The sequence below is a fragment of the Saccoglossus kowalevskii genome, chromosome 3 (assembly GCF_978046115.1).
Source record: "Saccoglossus kowalevskii chromosome 3, keSacKowa6.1, whole genome shotgun sequence".
NCBI lineage: Eukaryota > Metazoa > Hemichordata > Enteropneusta > Harrimaniidae > Saccoglossus > Saccoglossus kowalevskii.
In genome coordinates, this window is record NC_140643.1 from 12,101,346 (window position 1) to 12,121,711 (window position 20,366).

Consider the following 20,366-nt stretch of genomic DNA (forward strand, 5'->3'; position numbering starts at 1 on the left):
TTCTTTCTAATAGACCTAAAAGACAATCTAAATCACCAGACGAGAGCTACTGGGACTGCAGTGTATGTACATATAAAAATTCCGCAGAAGCGTTCAAATGCGAAATTTGTGATGTTCGGAAAGGCACGTCGACAAGGTAGGAGAAATGTAGTTCATAATAACTCTAAATAGTCTCTTTTTGTTTTCATGACTAAATGTGTTTATAGCGATCAACGTATATCTCCCGAGCTCCGAGTTTCGTGGAATACTTCGGAGATCTCGTGAATGAGGCTACGTTTTCTCTTGAAACAGTAACCCGGTACGCACTCGCTGCAAAACAGGATTTTCGAGGGTTTGGTTGCTTCTGCATTAAAATAATAGCTGCTACGTTCTAATCAGCGGCGCACGATCGAACTGATCTGGTCATGGAGCCGGTCAACATATGTTTTCGATAAATCAACATTTTGAATGCATTCTGGTTTAAACATTGCCCACAGAAAATCGTCGTACACGAGAACGAGAACGACTTGTGAACATTATTGTATCACAACGGTGCCAAGGAGTTATCTATAATCTAAGCAGTTTGTCCACGGCCGCTCTTCATTTTTAGCCCACGGGAACGCAGATTTTCCCATTGGCGTTTAATTATATTACAGGGAATACAGTTATTTTCCCTGTTGAAGGAAACGTTAAATGTAAACTCTGTGTTGTATCCTGCATAGCATAATATCATCAGACATGAATATTTTTTTTCTGTGTTCTACCAGCATAATTAAATTACTATTGCATTTATATTAATACTATGGTACCCTCATTATTAATTCATCCATACACTCTGATACACTGTATACTACTAACACTAAATCTTGTTTTTTTTATCCCTAAGTTAAGATAATCCATGTATTCAGTATCTTCAGCTGTAGGTTACCTGTACATTCTAGAAAGTACACCAAATCCATGTGTGATACCATTACGTTTAGCTATCTCACCAGCTTGTGTCAAGATCTGTGCAACACACCCTCACAACATTTGTTGATCAGTACTTAACAGTATTTACAAGCTGTGATTTGGGTATAGTTTTGATGTTGTACAGATACACAAGTATAATCAGAATTTATTAATTTTTAATATTGAAGAGTTATGTTTTATGATGTATTGAGGTTTTTAAGTACATAGTCTTTGCTTACTGCTGGTAGATTTAAAACTGCAAAAAACTGATGGTAACCTGTATTTGTATCATTATATATTAGCATTACATAACAATTCTTGTGTAGCAAATTGTGTGAGCTAGAGAAATTGTAACATATTGAAACTTTGAAGATTTCACTAGGATTTGAATCACAGTGACTCTCATAAAATTTTGTTACCATTATCATCCATCAAAATGTGGAAATTCCGTGCTGCAAAGATTGATTGGTTTAGATTATTTTCATGTCAGGAATGAGGTGTCACTATCCCAGTAGTAGTGGACTCTATAATATAACATTCTCGAAGGAATGAAATACTATTACTGTAATCCAATTTCAGTAGAGCTTGTTGTGCCTTAATAATTTGATGGCTGTAGGACTAAACTTTTCTATTCTGTGACTCAATATTTTTAGAATGTCAATAACATTGTTACTGCTACAACATGTTGCAATGTTCTTTCAGAGTCGCAAAAAAAATATGAACCTTTATCTCTGGTAAACTTTGAACATTTTACAGTAGAGCAAACAATCCATGTTCAACAAACAAACAATGCTGTGTTTTCCTGAACACTACACTGGATCCTGGATTATTACTTTGATGTTGAATAGGTAAATTAGCTAAAATAACATCCTAGATGAAAAGATCGTTTTCACACTATGTGTGTGATTACTAGTCAAATCTGTTAATGCAGCCCTTGTATGCCAATACATCATTTCAATACTTTTACCTCAACCATATATAGTGTTATTAAATGGTGTTACCAACTAGAGTACAGGTGGTTCGGATAGTCCAATAATCATGTACAGTTCATTCATTCAACCTTTGAGAGATAATTTTCTCGCCCAAAATTCAGTGCAAATATTTTTTACATTTTGTAAATTTTCAGAAAATTTCATCACCATTTTGGACCATTCAGACAGTTCAAAAGAATTGCTTTTAGTTTTTGATCAAAAGTTTTGTCAATTTTTATCAATATTTTACCTGGGGAGGAGCAGACTATCATTTTGTAGGAGTGCCAAAAGTTGACAATGGGGTACAAAGGGTTAATATGTTTGTCTTTAAATAGTTGGTAATTACACAGAAAGTATACTGTACAATAGCCAATGAAAAACAGTCTCATTCATTCATCAGGACTTTTGTCTGGTTCCACAAAAACAACAGTAGGCCATCAAAAGAACAATAGACTAATACTGTTATTGTATATGCTAGATTAAAAGTGCACATCAATCCAAAATTGTACACATATTGTATACTGGATCATTATGCACTAGTAATACAGCAGATACTGTAAATAACGCAGTTGACATGAAGACACTTTCCACAATATGTGTTACAGTGTAGTTGTACCAATATTATATTATACAGGTGCTGATCAGTCCCAGCATTCATTACATGTAACATCAATTAACATTGACGATATGTACTATACCATAAGATGTATCATTATCCTAATCTCGACAAATTTAATTTCGAGTTCAGAATGTTTATAAGATCGTTTGCCTGTAGTTTGTAGAGTTACGTGACTTTGAGTAAAGCGCTCTGTAGTAGACACTCATCAGGAAATGTGTATACAGTTTTCTAGTGATCACTGCTACATGGCTTCAACTCTTCACTAGTGACTATTACATGGATTTCACTTATTCCCAGCCAGCTCATACTCCATGTATGTACACACTCGTCATCCACACTTCACATGTGGAATAGAACCGTCTGATTATGCCTTGTAGTTAATAGGATAGTGGGAACACATGTCACGTACGGGTAAAAATGGCAGTGTAATGTAGTATTTTCAGTCGTTCATTTTTGGTGACAGTGATCTGAAACTAACAAGACTGATTTAGTTCATATATTTTTTTTCATGTTTCATGCTCAGACTGTGGTCTGAGTCTCTGGTGTATATACCGTAAAAGATTGTTGTCTTATCAAGATTGGTAATTTTAATATTTGGCATGCTGATCGTATTTTATGATCAGTAGTAACCATGTTTCCTGTTGAGTAGACATTCCACAGCTGTACTTTGTGTTTCGGTTGCAAAGCGGTCTTTGATGTAACAATGCATGCATTGGAGTCTACCTCAGTGATGGCGACTTGTAGGTTGTCGCATTTGATGTTTGCATGTTGTTAGGTTCATGAGTAAAGTTTTTGAGGCTTGCTAGGAGGTTGAGTATTGTAACAACTTGAACACAGCTGCATATTGGTGTTGGCTGAAACTCGTAGTCAGACTGCGCGTGTACTGCATGTCATTGATAGTAAGCTTAGTGTGTATTGTTAGGCTGCACATGTCATAGTGATTGTTTCCATTGTTCAGTTCTAAAACTGAATAATATCCGCCAATTTGTAATACTTTAGCCATTACAAGGTGAAAATATTTAATTTCAAGTGCTTATAGCAGAAGGTGACATAAAGTAGAGAATTTTAGAGCCATGCATGCTTCCGAAGTACAACAATTTTGGAGCCAGTCAAAAAAACAATGGGATCAGACATGTATACAATTTTAGGAAAATCAAAATAAGGCAGGATAGATGAAGAGAATAAGAGTAGTGATGGCATTGTTGAAAAATATAATTTTGAAATTGAGCATTACGAATAATTAATGTGACAGAGATAATGTATGTATGGAGCCAAGCAGGCCCCTTGGAGAGTAATGCTTGGAGCCAAAGAGAATTTCTAGGCATATAGGCCTGCCTTTATTTCAATCTCTGATTATAGCCAGGTGTTGTCGGTCAGTTTAGACACATTGAGCTCATATAATAATGGGTGCTGTTTTTCACATGTATAAATCACACTTGTATTGAAATCAGCTCATGCCAGGTGACTGGTTCAGGTCTGTTGTAGACTTGTAAAATGCAACGAATATATGTATTTGCTCTATTATTATTATAAGTACATGTGCTCATGCTAATGCTTGAAAAGTTAAAGTTTGACAGATTTGTGCAAATATGGCATGTGATGCTCAAATCTCATGTCAATTCAGAATACAGGTTGATGTTTTGAATCATTCGTGGCATGGCTGCATCAGCCTGTGTCTGGAACAGTGAGGAGCTTTGGGAGTAGATTGATGTAAAACTTGTATTGATATGTAACAAACATGAGGACTACAATCAGTGCATTATCATTTAGTAACTGCATGAACTGACCCATTCCTATATCGCTATAGCTGGTTATATTGATACATGTAGGTGGGTATCAACAATAGAAGGCTAATGTATAAATACATATAGGAGATAACACTCATTCTTCTATTGATATAGCGTGCAGTCTGAACTTTGTAATAGTTGCTTGTATTATTGCCTGTAAAAAATAAAATATGTATTACACAATTTAATATATTCAGTTAGAACAAATTCTAGCTAAAAAAATAAAAATACTCGTTTGGAATTCAATAACTACTGGTTTCGTTTTAGGAAATTTGTTCATCACCGTTGTGAAAAAGGCTTCGTTACATAGTAATAAACTATTGAGCGAATCCATATTATAATCAGAAACCCTGGAGCTTCAACGCGGCTCCGTCGAGTAAGTACGAGAGATTGGAAAATCGTGTATTCGTGCTTGCTCATTTTAGAGTAATTTTAAGCCGGAATAGAAATAATTTGTTTTCCATTCAAGGCACTGGACAGGTTTGTGCAATACATTCAAGTGATAGCTGTTTAATATTATGACTGTGCAATGGGTGGTAGATGTAATTATTCAGTAATGTAGGCAACCTGATCTACAGAAAGCAAAATATATCATCAGTGTCTGTGGGGGATTGGAGAACTATTAGTGCAGTACCCACTGAACCAGTAATACGATATCCTAGTTTCAACTATGCTTAGGTTTGTCAGTATAAAAATCTAGCACAAAATGTAAATAGCACAGAACGAACTCCAATGGGAAAGCACTTGAATCCATATATTATCGGCATCCACTCTCCTGAGAACAATTTATCGCAGATGCCTTCCTGTCGAGAACTTCAGTTTGGTATTTTGTTTGGTTTGAATTGTATGCATGCTTGCTGTGACATTGCAAAATAATCTGTTGTGTTGAAGGGTGTGTTGTATACTGAGTTTAGTTGTGAAAGAATGCACATTCTGAATCCTGCAAATACTTTGAAATGCAGAGATGATAGGTCATTGTTCATATGTATGGGGGTGGTCACAATGCACACTTAGGTACTATTGTCTTGGTAACAAAGATACCTGACCCAAGCTCATACAGACATTCCACTTGAACTCAACATTTATACTCCTTCTACAAGCATTTTTATAAGTAAATGATTGTAAATTTTCAAAATGTTGTTTATCGTGACTAATTTGACCATAGCATCCTGCCATAATAGCGGTATACAATATATATCCAGATTTGGGATGCACTAGGTAACTGACTCAAGTACTCAGTTTATGATATCCGACTGTAATGAAAGTAAACTGGCAGTATAATTTCAATGATTATATCGACATTATAAAGTGTACATGTGTCACTACTGGGTACTCAAAATTGCAAAGAAGAAGTAAAGTTTAATGAGTTCAACTAATAGCGATGATTAAATTAATAGAATGGAATTTACTGTACATTTTTAATTATTTGCTGGATTTTATTTTCATTTCACTGGTAGCTGTATGCACTAAATTAAAACTCTGTGAATATTCAAACTAAACAATAGAATGTAATGTTTCCTCAATAAACCAGTGGATATCCTTGCATCATCACATCTGCTTAAATTACACCAATTACATTAAACCAAGCGAATATTTCCTCGTCTACATGTACATTCAGTTATACCTGAATATTACGATACCATCCTTTTCTAGTTATGTCACCAAAATTACATGTACCATATATATATATATAGTGTCCTCCATCAACTTTCTGTTCTATCCACGTACAGGTGTGTACCCCTATTCTTTAAATATTCAAATAGCACAACAATTGCGTTATGCAAATTAGGCCATGTATGTGTGATTACTGATTTGGTGAAGATCCACCTTTCATGTTGCTGTCCAGTCTGTGATGAACTGTTGTAATTTCATTTTGTCGTGCACTCATGCATTTTTTACTCTTGTAAACCCCTGATATAATTGCCCATATGTTTATAATTTATTTAAACAATTTCTGCTCACGGAAAAATTTGCATCGTACAAATGAAAGAGAAAATGCACAGAATAGCAGTTTGCTGGAATGTTGAAAGTGATCTAGGATATTGTAATTCCTCTGAGAATGAGAGAGAGAAAGCTGCCACTGCCTATCAGTGGTTTTGATGATTGATGGCTATTGTCTGGCTACTCACTGTATCCACTTGCACTATGTGATAATGTTGCAGTGTGATTGTTTTTATTCTGCTCATCATCATCATCAATGCCAGATGATCTGACAAACGAAGCCACTCAGGAAATCTAAAATCAGTACAAGTATTGGAAAGCACGCAGATTGTGTTGATAGATTTGTTGCTGCGTTATTAACTTCTTTGTGTTGCACGTTTAGGAATGTGTATTTTATTTCACGTTTCTAATTGTTTCAGTTCTATTTATATTAAGTAAGTATTTGTTTCATTTTGAACTGAGCGGCCTTCTTTCGTCACTCAGGGCAGCCTTCTTTTCGTCACTCGGCAGTGATACAGTACGACCCACTTTGCATAACTCACTGCAGTTGTCCAGAGCGGTCCTGTTAGCGTAACTCACTGCAGTTGTCCAGAGCGGTCCTGTTAGCGTCACTCAGAGCAGTTGTCCAGAGCGGTCCTGTTAGCGTCACTCAGAGCAGTTGTCCAGAGCGGTCCTGTTAGCGTCACTCACTGCAGTTGTACTGAGCGGTCCTGTTAGCGTCACTCACTGCAGTTGTACTGAGCTGCCTTTTTTGTGTAACTCAAAGCAGTTGTTCAGAGCGGTCCTGTTAGCGTAACTCACTGCAGTTGTCCAGAGCGGTCCTGTTAGCGTAACTCACTGCAGTTGTCCAGAGCGGTCCTGTTAGCGTAACTCACTGCAGTTGTCCAGAGCGGTCCTGTTAGCGTCACTCAGAGCAGTTGTCCAGAGCGGTCCTGTTAGCGTCACTCAGAGCAGTTGTCCAGAGCGGTCATGTTAGCGTCACTCAAAGCAGTTGTCCAGAGCGGTCCTGTTAGCATAACTCACTGCAGTTGTCCAGAACGGTCCTGTTAGCGTCACTCACTGCAGTTGTACTGAGCTGCCTTTTTTGTGTAACTCAGAGCAGTTGTCCAGAGCGGTCCTGTTTGCTTTACTCAGAATAGTTATACAGAGTGTCCCTGTTTGCATAACAGTTCAAGCCATCAGATGTTGAGTAGGTGCCTCATTATACTCAATATGCAAATTAAAAAAAATTGCATAACAATAGACTTGTATCCAAGACAGTGTTCTGAGCAAACCTTTTGTGGGAGAAAGCCTCAGTCTTTCTATACAATGATCACAACATTTCCACTTCTGAAATTAATTTAGCTGCCTTGTGGAATATCCATTGTTCGTATTTCATTTATGTGGGCATGATCACACAATAGGAATTGTTAACCATTTAAGTTAGAGTGACTATTTTCAGTCTAATGAAAGGAGCTTTAGTACTAAGCCTGGTGCATACTACCTGCAATTTCTAGAATTTCTCCTGTTGAAACCAGAAAAGGGTTGCAAAATCCATAAAGATGTGTATTGATGACTATTTGTTGTAAATCCTGGTCTGGTCAAAATGGTTGGGAGAGTGATCGTTAACTCTTGTGTATCCTCGGTTTACGTGAGTGGAGTGACAACTCGCCTTAAATGACGTGGGTGGTACCAAATGTTAATAGCCTAATTATTGACACCTACTGGAACTTTAATTTTCCGTGGAGGATGGAGAGATAGTAAGTTTTGTGATAATCTGTATGCATGACTACATCTATATTGTCATGTTCACTGTCAAGTCAGATATTCCAGGATAAATCATTTGCCATTCTGTGTTTGTACACTAATTTCCTGTTAAAGGTAATCTTCAGATTTTACTTGCAAGCGTCTTATTCGAAAAGGATAATGACTGTCAGCGGATTACACTCATCGCTCTACTATATGCTTATTGTAGTATGAATTGATCTCTTCTTAACCTTACTCTGAACCCAAGTACATGTAACTAGAATTAATACCAGCTCAGTGCTCTCTCTTTATTGACCACCAAACCAAGCAATGTCCACGTAATGTAAAAATGGTACACATTTCATTATTTATTTTTATTTAGCACTGAACTTATTGTTGCCACAAGTTCAAGTTCCACTTGCGGTTGATTGATTGTGTCATAAAATTAATTGAGAGGTTAAAGCTACTGGTTTGATATAAAATATGTGTGTTTGTGTTGATTGACCATAACCTGGTTGATATTGGAATTGGGATTATATCATATACACCTAGTACGAAAACACAAAATATGGTTTCTGTGATAAAATTGTTTGTCATGACAACTGGGTTATGTAAGTTAGGATTTAGAGGTCAGGAAAGACATCATTGGCATTAAATTCATTCATCCTGTCTTAACAATATTTCAAAGTCTCCCCCCAAAAACGCAAATTAATTGTGATTGTCTTTTCTCATTACGGTGCTGATATCTGGTTGGTCTATTCATAACTCGTGTCCTGGTCATTGTAATATATCTTTGAACAGTTGTCTCCGGTACATCTCCTTAAATCGATACATTATTCTGACATTTTGATTCGCCCTTCCTTGATTCCTACTCTTTCTGCTAGATTACATCCTGTCGTAATGGTCGGCTTGAATGAATTAAAGTCTACTGCACTACATGCCGCTTCTGTCTGCAGGTGGATAACCAGGCAAACAGTAGTAGTAGTGTCTACTGCACTATATGCCGCTTCTGTCTGCAGGTGGATAACCAGGCAAACAGTAGTAGTAGTGTCTACTGCACTATATGCTGCTTCTGTCTGTAGGTGGATAACCAGGCAAACAGTAGAAGTAGTGTCTACTGCACTATATGCTGCTTCTGTATGTAGGTGGATAACCAGGCAAACAGTAGAAGTAGTGTCTACTGCACTATATGCTGCTTCTGTATGTAGGTGGATAACCAGGCAAACAGTAGAAGTAGTGTCTACTGCACTATATGCCGCTTCTGTCTGTAGGTGGATAACCAGGCAAACAGTAGAAGTAGTGTCTACTGCACTAAATGCTGCTTCTGTCTGTAGGTGGATAACCAGGCAAACAGTAGAAGTAGTGTCTACTGCACTATATGCTGCTTCTGTCTGTAGGTGGATAACCAGGCAAACAGTAGAAGTAGTGTCTACTGCACTATATGCTGCTTCTGTATGTAGGTGAATAACCAGGCAAACAGTAGAAGTAGTGTCTACTGCACTATATGCTGCTTTTACAGTCTGCAATTCTGCATTACATGTATTTCTAGCATTTTAAATTGTTTACTATATGTACATACTTGCATTTGTCATCGTGTTTTATCCACAGTCAATGTTTTATTCTCTGTGGTACAGACATTGTAGACTTGTTTCATTGAAATATTGCTAGTTATATCAGGTTTTGAACTTACTAATGCCATAACCCTTTGTGCGCCATTGTCATCTTTTGGCACTTTCTCTACAAAATTAATTTGTATAGTCTGCTCCTTTCCCCACATGAAATTTTGATAAAAAATGACAAAACCTTTTGATCAAAAACTGAAAGAAAATATCTGAAACTGTCTGAATGGCCTTTTAATTGTTATAAAAATCACTGAAAATTTTACAAAATGTGAAAATATTCGCACTGAATTTTAGGTGGAAAAAAATCTGGCACTGAAAGTGTTAATTGATGCCCATCAATTTTGTTTTGATGACATTTGAAAAATATAGATATTCTCTGAACTATTCATTTAATACATGTATTTCAAGCAGACAACAATTCAGCCTTGAAATTGGGTGTCCTCTGAATGACAGATTTCAAGACTTGTATATACTGTATGCCCTTGTTATGACCATGATATGCCCTACTGTGTGTAGGTACCAGTCTGACTTACTGGGACAATATACAAATAAATTTAGTGAGTAAGGCTTGTCTTGGACATGTTTCAAATTTTTGGTGCTTCACCATGGTTTAGGCATGGAGGTGGAATAGATCTATTTATCTCTGTGGTATAGAGAAAGCGTAATTAAAAAACAAACTAACATAGACCTTTGTTTCCCTCTTTCATGAATGCTTTTATAGTCATCTTCACCTGTCAGCAATGGATCTTTCTTTCTATTTAGCATGATCTAAAAAAGTAATATTGAAAAACATGGCAACAATATTTTGATAATAAAACATTTTCTGGTCAATTTGTTTTCTAAAATTAATGTGTATACATATATGACCAGTTTTTTATTTTTATTCTAAAATTGTCATTTGTGCTTTTTATTATGATTTTTCATAAAAAAAAAATTTTATTTCAAAATTTTTGTTAAATTTTGCCCAAAAATACTAAAAAAAAAATAAAAAAAAAAATACAAATGATCTAAACTGCAGCACACACTGACCGGAAACCTGAATATTTTTACCGTTAACAACTAGAGTGGTAGGATGCTAGTAGTTGGAATATTATCAGAACAATTTGTAAATAATGCATCATGCTGTGTATGGGAAATATAGTCTCCATCTAAATTAGTAATGACCTACCTGTACATGCAGTTGGTACCATTTATTTGCCCTATGACTGCCCAATTCACTAACAGCCACAGAAACAATCACTGACTGCTCATTGGTACGTGCTACATGCTTTAAATTTAGAAAATATATAAAACTTTTTAATATTATTTTAAAACATTTTCTCTATTAGTAGCTCATGTGCTTATGTAAATTTCAGAGGTATTTCTGTGTTCAAAATACCGGTAACTTCAATAAATAATGTGTGCTTCTATTGGAGGAGTACTTCTAATATAGCAAATATTCAGTATTCAAATAGGAATTAATATTTTTTTTGTTTGATATAATGATATGCCAATAATGGACAGCATTATCTTAACAAATCCGTTGTATTTTCTAACCTAAATTTTAATTTAATAATCTTATTATAAACACTCTGCAAATAATTTGTTGTTCATAAAATAATACATGTAGAAATATGGATACAGTTATTAAATATTTTTCTTGTAAATGCATACATAATAAGTACCTTGTTTAATAGTGATCCATATTATATTTCTCACTGCCCTGATCCTATGGACCTCAGTTGGTGGCTTGATAAGCTTATGGTAAGGAAACATACTGTATTCCAATAAAATACAACATGTCTTCATAATATCGTTATCTTTTTTTCCCCGTTGAAGTGGAATATCAATCAGTGTCATGTTGCTGGAAGGTCTCTGTAGTTGTTATACGAGACTCTTGTGAATTCATTTCATTCTGTCCTTTGACAGTGTGCGAGAAAATTCATATGCGAAATAATAATTGTCATAAATTCAAAACATAACAATATACCGGTCTCCAACAGTGTACATATCTAGTCAAACTGAACGCTGATTGCAATCAAAGTCCCTTTGGGGTGACACCCTGATGAGCAAAGCTGCTGGGTAACATACGTCAGATCTTGCACTTGTAATTTACGCATTGAAATATTTCAGCGGAGACAACTGGTAACATTCAATTTTGGGAAACGGGTAACATTTAATTTTGGGAACTGTCTTTAAAAAGTTTTTCTTCAGAGAATTTTTTCATCAAATAATTATATATTTTCAACCATTCCTACTTTACATGTACAAGTATATTCATTGATTAATTTTAGGAATGTGAACTTTACATGTACATGTACAATACAGTTTGTTTACTGTATATACATAATTCACTTCATACTGCTAAACAAACATTAATTGACAATTTTTAATGGAAGAAAAAGACTGCCTTGACCCACTTTGGCCTGACCTGACCTGACCTGACCTGACCTGACCTGACCTGATTTGGCATGACTTGAATTTATTAACCTAATCAAAGTCAGACTAATTCACTATCCTCACAATGTTGTTTCATACAGTATGCTTGCTTTCATACGTTGTTTCAATTTTGAATATCTATTTTCTAATTTCAATATGACCTTTTTGTTTTGTGTTTTTTAAGCCTATTCTAATGCGAAAGTACATTGCCACTTGTGTATCGGTGAGGACAAATGACATATTATGTTCGTAAGTTTGAATATCATTAAAGGTTCACTCATACACAGACTTGTTGGGTTTTTTACCTTGATATCATAGCATGTCCAATATCTGCATGATGAGTTACTGCATTCCAGATCGAATGGTATAATGGTATACACGATGCTGATAAACATAGATCTATGAATCAATGTCAGGAGATTGAATGGTATAATGGTATACACGATGCTGATAAACATAGATCTATGAATCAATGTCAGGAGATTGAATGGTATAATGGTATACACGATGCTGATAAACATAGATCTATGAATCAATGTCAGGAGATTGAATGGTATAATGGTATACACGATGCTGATAAACATAGATCTATGAATCAATGTCAGGAGATTGAATGGTATAATGGTATACACGATGCTGATAAACATAGATCTATGAATCAATGTCAGGAGATTGAATGGTATAATGGTATACATGATGCTGATAAACATAGATCTATGAATCAATGTCAGGAGATTGAATGGTATAATGGTATACACGATGCTGATAAACATAGATCTATGAATCAATGTCAGGAGATTGAATGGTATAATGGTATACACGATGCTGATAAACATAGATCTATGAATCAATGTCAGGAGATTGAATGGTATAATGGTATACATGATGCTGATAAACATAGATCTATGAATCAATGTCAGGAGATTGAATGGTATAATGGTATACATGATGCTGATAAACATAGATCTATGAATCAATGTCAGGAGATTGAATGGTATAATGGTATACACGATGCTGATAAACATAGATCTATGAATCAATGTCAGGAGATTGAATGGTATAATGGTATACACGATGCTGATAAACATAGATCTATGAATCAATGTCAGGAGATTGAATGGTATAATGGTATACATGATGCTGATAAACATAGATCTATGAATCAATGTCAGGAGATTGAATGGTATAATGGTATACATGATGCTGATAAACATAGATCTATGAATCAATGTCAGGAGATCGAATGGTATAATGGTATACATGATGCTGATAAACATAGATCTATGAATCAATGTCAGGAGATCGAATGGTATAATGGTATACACGATGCTGATAAACATAGACATGAATCAATGTCAGGAGATTGAATGGTATAATGGTATACACGATGCTGATAAACATAGATCTATGAATCAATGTCAGGAGATTGAATGGTATAATGGTATACACGATGCTGATAAACATAGATCTATGAATCAATGTCAGGAGATTGAATGGTATAATGGTATACACGATGCTGATAAACATAGATCTATGAATCAATGTCAGGAGATTGAATGGTATAATGGTATGCACGATGCTGATAAACATAGATCTATGAATCAATGTCAGGAGATTGAATGGTATAATGGTATACACGATGCTGATAAACATAGATCTATGAATCAATGTCAGGAGATTGAATGGTATAATGGTATACACGATGCTGATAAACATAGATCTATGAATCAATGTCAGGAGATTGAATGGTATAATGGTATACATGATGCTGATAAACATAGATCTATGAATCAATGTCAGGAGATTGAATGGTATAATGGTATACATGATGCTGATAAACATAGATCTATGAATCAATGTCAGGAGATTGAATGGTATAATGGTATACACGATGCTGATAAACATAGATCTATGAATCAATGTCAGGAGATTGAATGGTATAATGGTATACATGATGCTGATAAACATAGATCTATGAATCAATGTCAGGAGATTGAATGGTATAATGGTATACACGATGCTGATAAACATAGATCTATGAATCAATGTCAGGAGATTGAATGGTATAATGGTATACACGATGCTGATAAACATAGATCTATGAATCAATGTCAGGAGATTCCATGCTATTCCATGGAACTAATTATAACACTCTAAGCTTCAAACACGTCATGTGATGTGGTAAAAAAGTGGCACCACATTCAGTTTTTCTACAATGCAAATCATACACTGAATCTGATTACATCATCACTGATTATCACTTTGATAAATATTTGCATAATACACATATTATATTTGAGAGGTGAGGTATAAATATCAGATATTCATGTTATTTTACAAATGATGTTCTTTCAAGACTAGGTACAAAACGTAGATTGATTTGACACCCCATAGATGCCTCTGCTGTTCACAGTGTGTCACCTGCTAGCTGCAAAACGTTCATGTTTTATCGCGCAGCATTGTGCTTGTGGTGATTGTAGGTGGCATGTCAAATTTACTCTTGTTGGTAGATCTCCACAGGGGATTCCCGGATGAACGATGGCGACCTCATTCGAACCTATATTTCTCAGCGTAAAATAGATTTGATCTTGATTTTGCCGTACTGGAATCTCGAGTTGTATGAGATAGATGTTCACGCTCTGCTGCTCAGCTGCTTTTTAATGATACAGGTTTCCTCCTGTCCATTAGCCTCGATGAACAAGCCACTGACTTTAATGAAACCACCTCCATTGTTATTCTAACAATGGTGCATCACATAAGTGCCCGTTTTCATAGCAATAAGTTCATCTGCTCCCTGTTTAGGGTTTCTTGATATATATGTGTGTTGTTGCTCAAAGAATGTCGGCAGCTAGAGGGATTTCTATGATAATGCTAGGTAAATATTAAATTGATGGTCTTTCCCAGCTTTATTTGAGCGCCTTCTTTGTATATAAATATAAGAATAATTTTATACATCTCTAGCTATTAATAATTAATGTAATGAACATCTACATGTGGAAGTAAATATTAGGTATTTTAGTGTCAGAATTTCACGGTTCATAATAACCATGTTTTTATCTATAATTTTTGTATATTAATCTTTTTTTTTAGTATGGAAAAACTATTATTGTGTCCATCATATTCTTGGTTCAAGTTGGCCATGACCTCTATGTATAAGAGAAAACAATATGATTAGTCTTATCAGTTTTGTAGTGGCTGTCAACTGCTGTGTTACTAAATTGATTTAACAGTCAATATTTTTCTCTGTTTAGTTTTACATGTATGTAACCTTTTTATAAAAATAAATAGTATCGCATAACATTGTGTTTTTATTAAAAAGATGACCAGAATAAAATCATGCTGTTCGTTTTGGCTTATTTTGTTTGAAGTCAGTGGCCATTTCTAACCTTTTATTTCATGTTATGGCTTTGTTTTTTTCTGTCCACACACTAGCTGTGCAATTCGTGACTGAAGTAAAAATACTGTATTTGCTCTACTAAAAGTACATCCACAATAGAATCACATATAAACTAAAATTTGCTTTTGTTCTATACTTCTTTATTTAAATATGTTTTAGAAGCCCCATTCCTAATAGAAGTCGCACCTATTCTTTTTAAACAATTGAGAACTTCATTGTTTCTCATATGTGTAGATGCTCTAATACAGATTTTACAGTACTAACAGAGAAAATATGGTAGGCATTATTATTCAAACTGTAAGATTTTCCAAAGGTCCAGGTGGGACTTGCAAACTGACCAGTTAAACTGTCACATTGTATCTGTGTATTTGTCTCTTCAGATCCCAGAAGTCTAATTGTTTGGAAATGATATAGCTTTAATGGGATATCTTACTATATATAAAGTTTAATCTCATAGCAATATGATTAATTTAAAAGATTAACAAAAAAACAAAACAAGCTTAATTAATAAGAGGTTATGGTGTCCCATCATTTCATAGTGAAATCCCAGGGACTGAAAGCATCTTCTTTAATGTTGCACAGCTGAATGCCTAGATGCCTAGTATTATCATTGGCTATCAAATTACCGTATGCTGTGCATCGGTGATTGAATTCATTGATAGTCTCTACTGTATCAATCCTATACTGAATGTAATATTGGAAACGAGTAATCACACCGTGCCAATAAAATTACACTGACAACATCTATTTACTACACTGCTAATTAATTGATGAACACATCCATTTATCTTCTACATTCATTCCATCCTGCATGTCCTTCTTCCTTTTAGTTTTAGTCTCGAAATGCGCCCTAATTTGTCTCTTATGAACTAACGGTTTACATGTATGCCATTTTAATGAATTAGACTCAATGCTTGAATTAACAACAAGCCTCTTATATGAAGAGGCTCTTTGCTGATTCAGTAGCATCTCATCTCTGCCAAAGCATAGAGAAGCCGCTATAATGTACTAGCTAAAAAGTGTCTTGGTGTTTTCCCCGGATATAAAGTAAGTGGAGCCACAGAGGCGCTGAATCGTGAATTATATTATCAGATTTATTGCATCAAGCTCTCATATCAAAATTAATCTTCATACTTTATAACTATTATTGTAGTTCACCACCTCTATTGTAACCGCTTGGTGAGATCATCCAATTATTCCTTCCACCCATGTGCCTGCAGACATGTGTTCTCACTGTATACATCAGATTGCAGTACACACGTACAGGTAGAGCTGCTAAGTACTATTACAAGCAATGTCATTGGTTGAATTGTAGATCACTCAAGCTTATACATAATAACTGAATACCATATATTTTCTTGTTTCTCATTCATGTTCATATGATTGTACCAAAGTGAAAGAGAGTGGGCGTATAAATTCATTGCTTGATGCTGGTGTTAATCTACGCTTGTACAAGTACGAGTGTAATGTTGATTCTGAGAAAGTTGGTTTTTATATCTCAGGCATACTTTATTTAGTCTATTTGATAAAATTATAGAAAATGTTTTCAACAAACTTCTTGAATGCTGCTTTTACCAAGTCACTAACCTTTTCGTAGGGGACATTGTTTGCATGCGAATATTTGTAAGGGTCATGTTTGAGGTTTGTAAAATTATCAATGTGTCAATCATACTTACGATTATGAATTTGAATTATAAGTGTTGTGCATAATCTCATTTTTAATATCATCTTTATCAGCTATGATTCATCACTAGCGCGAAGTGAATACTAGTTTCCTATCAGACTTGTCATTGGATTTGTGATAGCATTCAATTCCTACATGACACGTCGTGCTGAAAGCTGAAAGCGATAAGCTATATTTGTATCTCAGTGTAAACGGTGCCTGAGGGGTGAACTGATGGTGGAATCTCTGGAATTTTTATTTGAAATAACTGTGCAATGTATGTGCATAGACTCACAAGAAGGTCGATGTTGAAACAAATTTCAATTTTTGATAATATTTTTGCAAACATAATATACTGATGCTATAAATACCATAGCGTCAATTACACTTTGTAATATTTTAGGAGGTGTGTGTCTGTCTAATTTTTTTTTATCATCAGGTAATCTCTTTATCTCTCCTTGTACATTTATGTATTGCTGTCACATAATTTTCACTAATTTAAATCATTTTTTATTTTTTCAAAATTTACTGTAGTTGTGAAATTTGAGAGTATCCTGCTTGATACATATGTAGACAGGCAAAAATAAAATATCCATCTTGGGAATCTGCTTTACTTTAATTCGAAAGTGATCTTTCATGTATCTATGGCAACAACCAGTGTGATGTTGTTATGTGGATACTGCCCTAGGCTCTATTTGTTAAAATGGTCAAATATACACTGGCCACATGTATTACATTTATGTATGAAGTAAAGGACTATATTGCTGTCTGTTTTAAGTTCCATAAGGTTCTTTACTCTATTTTACACATTGTACTTGCCTTTATAACAAAGAACTACCAGGAAGCATGAGTTCATGTATATCATTTTTGTCCTCGCTTCAAACGTAATGCTGAGCCTGTGTATTTCTAATTATTTTTAAAATTGGAGAGTTTCCTTCCTTGATGACAGATAGCAGAACGGCTCGCCACATGTACATATACAGTGAAGTGAAAGTACGGTACCATATTGCTGTCTACAAAATAGGATGCTAATCCAAAAATGAACTAAACCTTTTTTTATACAGGCATTACAGTATTACCCGTTATGTTTCATGAATTGACTTAATTCCCAAGTTTGCCTTTAAATAATGTTTAATTATTATCAACCCTATCAAGATACTGTGGAATACTTTATTTTCGCTGGAATTAATTTTCGCTGGAAAGGCTTTTTGGCGTTTTATATGAAATTTATTTTCACTGATTTTTGATGAGTTTAATGTGAAATATAGGAAAAAAAGTATATTCGCTGGATTTTATTTTCACGGAATCATCCCTTCAGAGAAAATAGCGAAAATAAATTCCAAGCGAAAATAAAGTATTCTACAGTATTCTATTTTGTTAACAAGTGAGTTTAGAAGGTTTTGTTCGATCAGCGTTCATCAATGTGCAGTTATCGTTGCCCATCTACGATTTGGCTTATCGCTCTGTTCATGTTTCGACATGTAATGATCTTTGGATATGTCAAGCTGGCTGCTACACAGCCTCAGATTGCCCTAAGCGATCCGTATCATGTCTGATAGCAGCCTCAATCTGCCAATGCCAAGTAACATTTGTTAAAATCTTCATTAAATTGGCTATACAAAAAAAAGGATTTTTAAAAATTAAAATTAAACATAATTTGTTAATGAACGATATTGGTTATTGAGGTCATTTTTCTAGAGAGGACATACCTACATGTTGGTACAGTTATTATTAACATATTTGTGTACATTTGTGTAAGCATATTGCCTGATAAGTTGTATGGGTACACATGTACTGTGATACTGTAAATTGTTTAGAATAATTTCATGACAGTTTTTTCACAAATTTCATGAGTCTTCATAAATCCTCAGTATTATTGCAGTGATAGTTTTTTTGGGGTCTTACACCCTTATGGAACTACCAGACTTTCACCAAATTTTGCCTTCATTGAATGCCCTAAATCCTTGAATTGCAAAAAATTTGCTCATGAAATTCAATGATTTACAGTATTTTCTGCCACACTCGCAGTGTGTCAAAGGATTACCATAAACTACAGCTATTTCATGAGACATATTTTTGCAAATTCAGTAGCAGAGAAAATTTCAGTTGTGTTTTTTCCTCATAAATTAAATCATCTAATCTTCATCTTAGAAAATTTGTGATAGTGTTAATTAAGCAGAAATTATCATTTTATAAAACATTCAATACATGACAGTTTGAAGATCAAAATAAATCATTATTTACATGATCTTTAAAATGTTTGGTTTTTTTACAAAGCCCTATCGTACAGTGGAACAGCCATTTCCATATGTTAGCTTCCTTGAAGGTATTGCACGGCATTATACTGTAACCATGGTTACAGTATCCGTGTCAGTTGCCAATGAGGTAAGTTCTCCACAATTTTACACTTTAAATCTGTGCGATGTAAATTACTGGGTTTAACGATTGTTAAACAAGCTAGGATACTGAACTTCTCTGGTATGTTGAGAGGATTAACATGTACACTGTATCTGAGTTCTGACCTAATATTTATATTATATTTCACTATTCAAAGTTAACATATATGACCGCAATGACACAGAATTTATTATTCAACCTTGCTATAATTTGTATATGCATACAATGTGTGTTTATATAATGTTTACACCACATTACTGAATTCTAATTTGCCTTGGTTTTTTTTCAACTCAAATTTGCCTGAACAATTTATCAGTCATTGGTGCTTTAATTTTGTCACAATTACATTTGAGTTATATATTCCCTGTCAGTAGTACTTGTAAATTTTATACTACGTAATGAAGCATTTATTTTATAGTGAGTATCCAATGTAATTGGTTTTTCTGTTGTAAAATGAGGTTTTTATTGTAAACATATTGATGCATGTGAGCGTTTTTTCTGTTGTAAACATTAACTGATTTAAAATGAATTTCTGTTGTGAAAATGTTAACATGTGAAACGCTTTTTTGTTGTACACCTATTGCTGCATGTATTGCGAATACTTTTAATAATTCACAGGTTTTTAATTTAGCTATTTCCACTGTAAAGTGACATCTGTTAAATAAATCAATATGAACAGGTGAAATTACAAAATCTGTGATTAAACTTATTGAAATTAAATACATGTACCATTGAAAATAAATGCTTTTACAGTACCTTGCTTGGTAGATGGTTGTTGACCTATAAAACGTGTTATGCATGTAAGTTTTATATTTGGCATAATTAGATTTGGATTACGGTACACTGCAATCAAATCATCGTTTTTTATTTTATTTAAGAACGTGGCATTCCTTTCTCTG

The 20,366-nt window shown here is 34.6% G+C and overlaps 1 protein-coding gene across 1 annotated transcript in view; it reads left to right on the forward strand.

Moving 5' to 3' along the window:
* Positions 1-20,366, forward strand: part of LOC102806633 (YY1-associated factor 2-like) — an 81,042-nt gene that overhangs the window by 454 nt on the left and 60,222 nt on the right. The window contains exon 2 of the mRNA XM_006818831.3: positions 14-136. Within this exon, the coding sequence (XP_006818894.1) occupies positions 14-136 (123 nt within the window). The remainder of the gene's footprint in view (positions 1-13; positions 137-20,366) is intronic.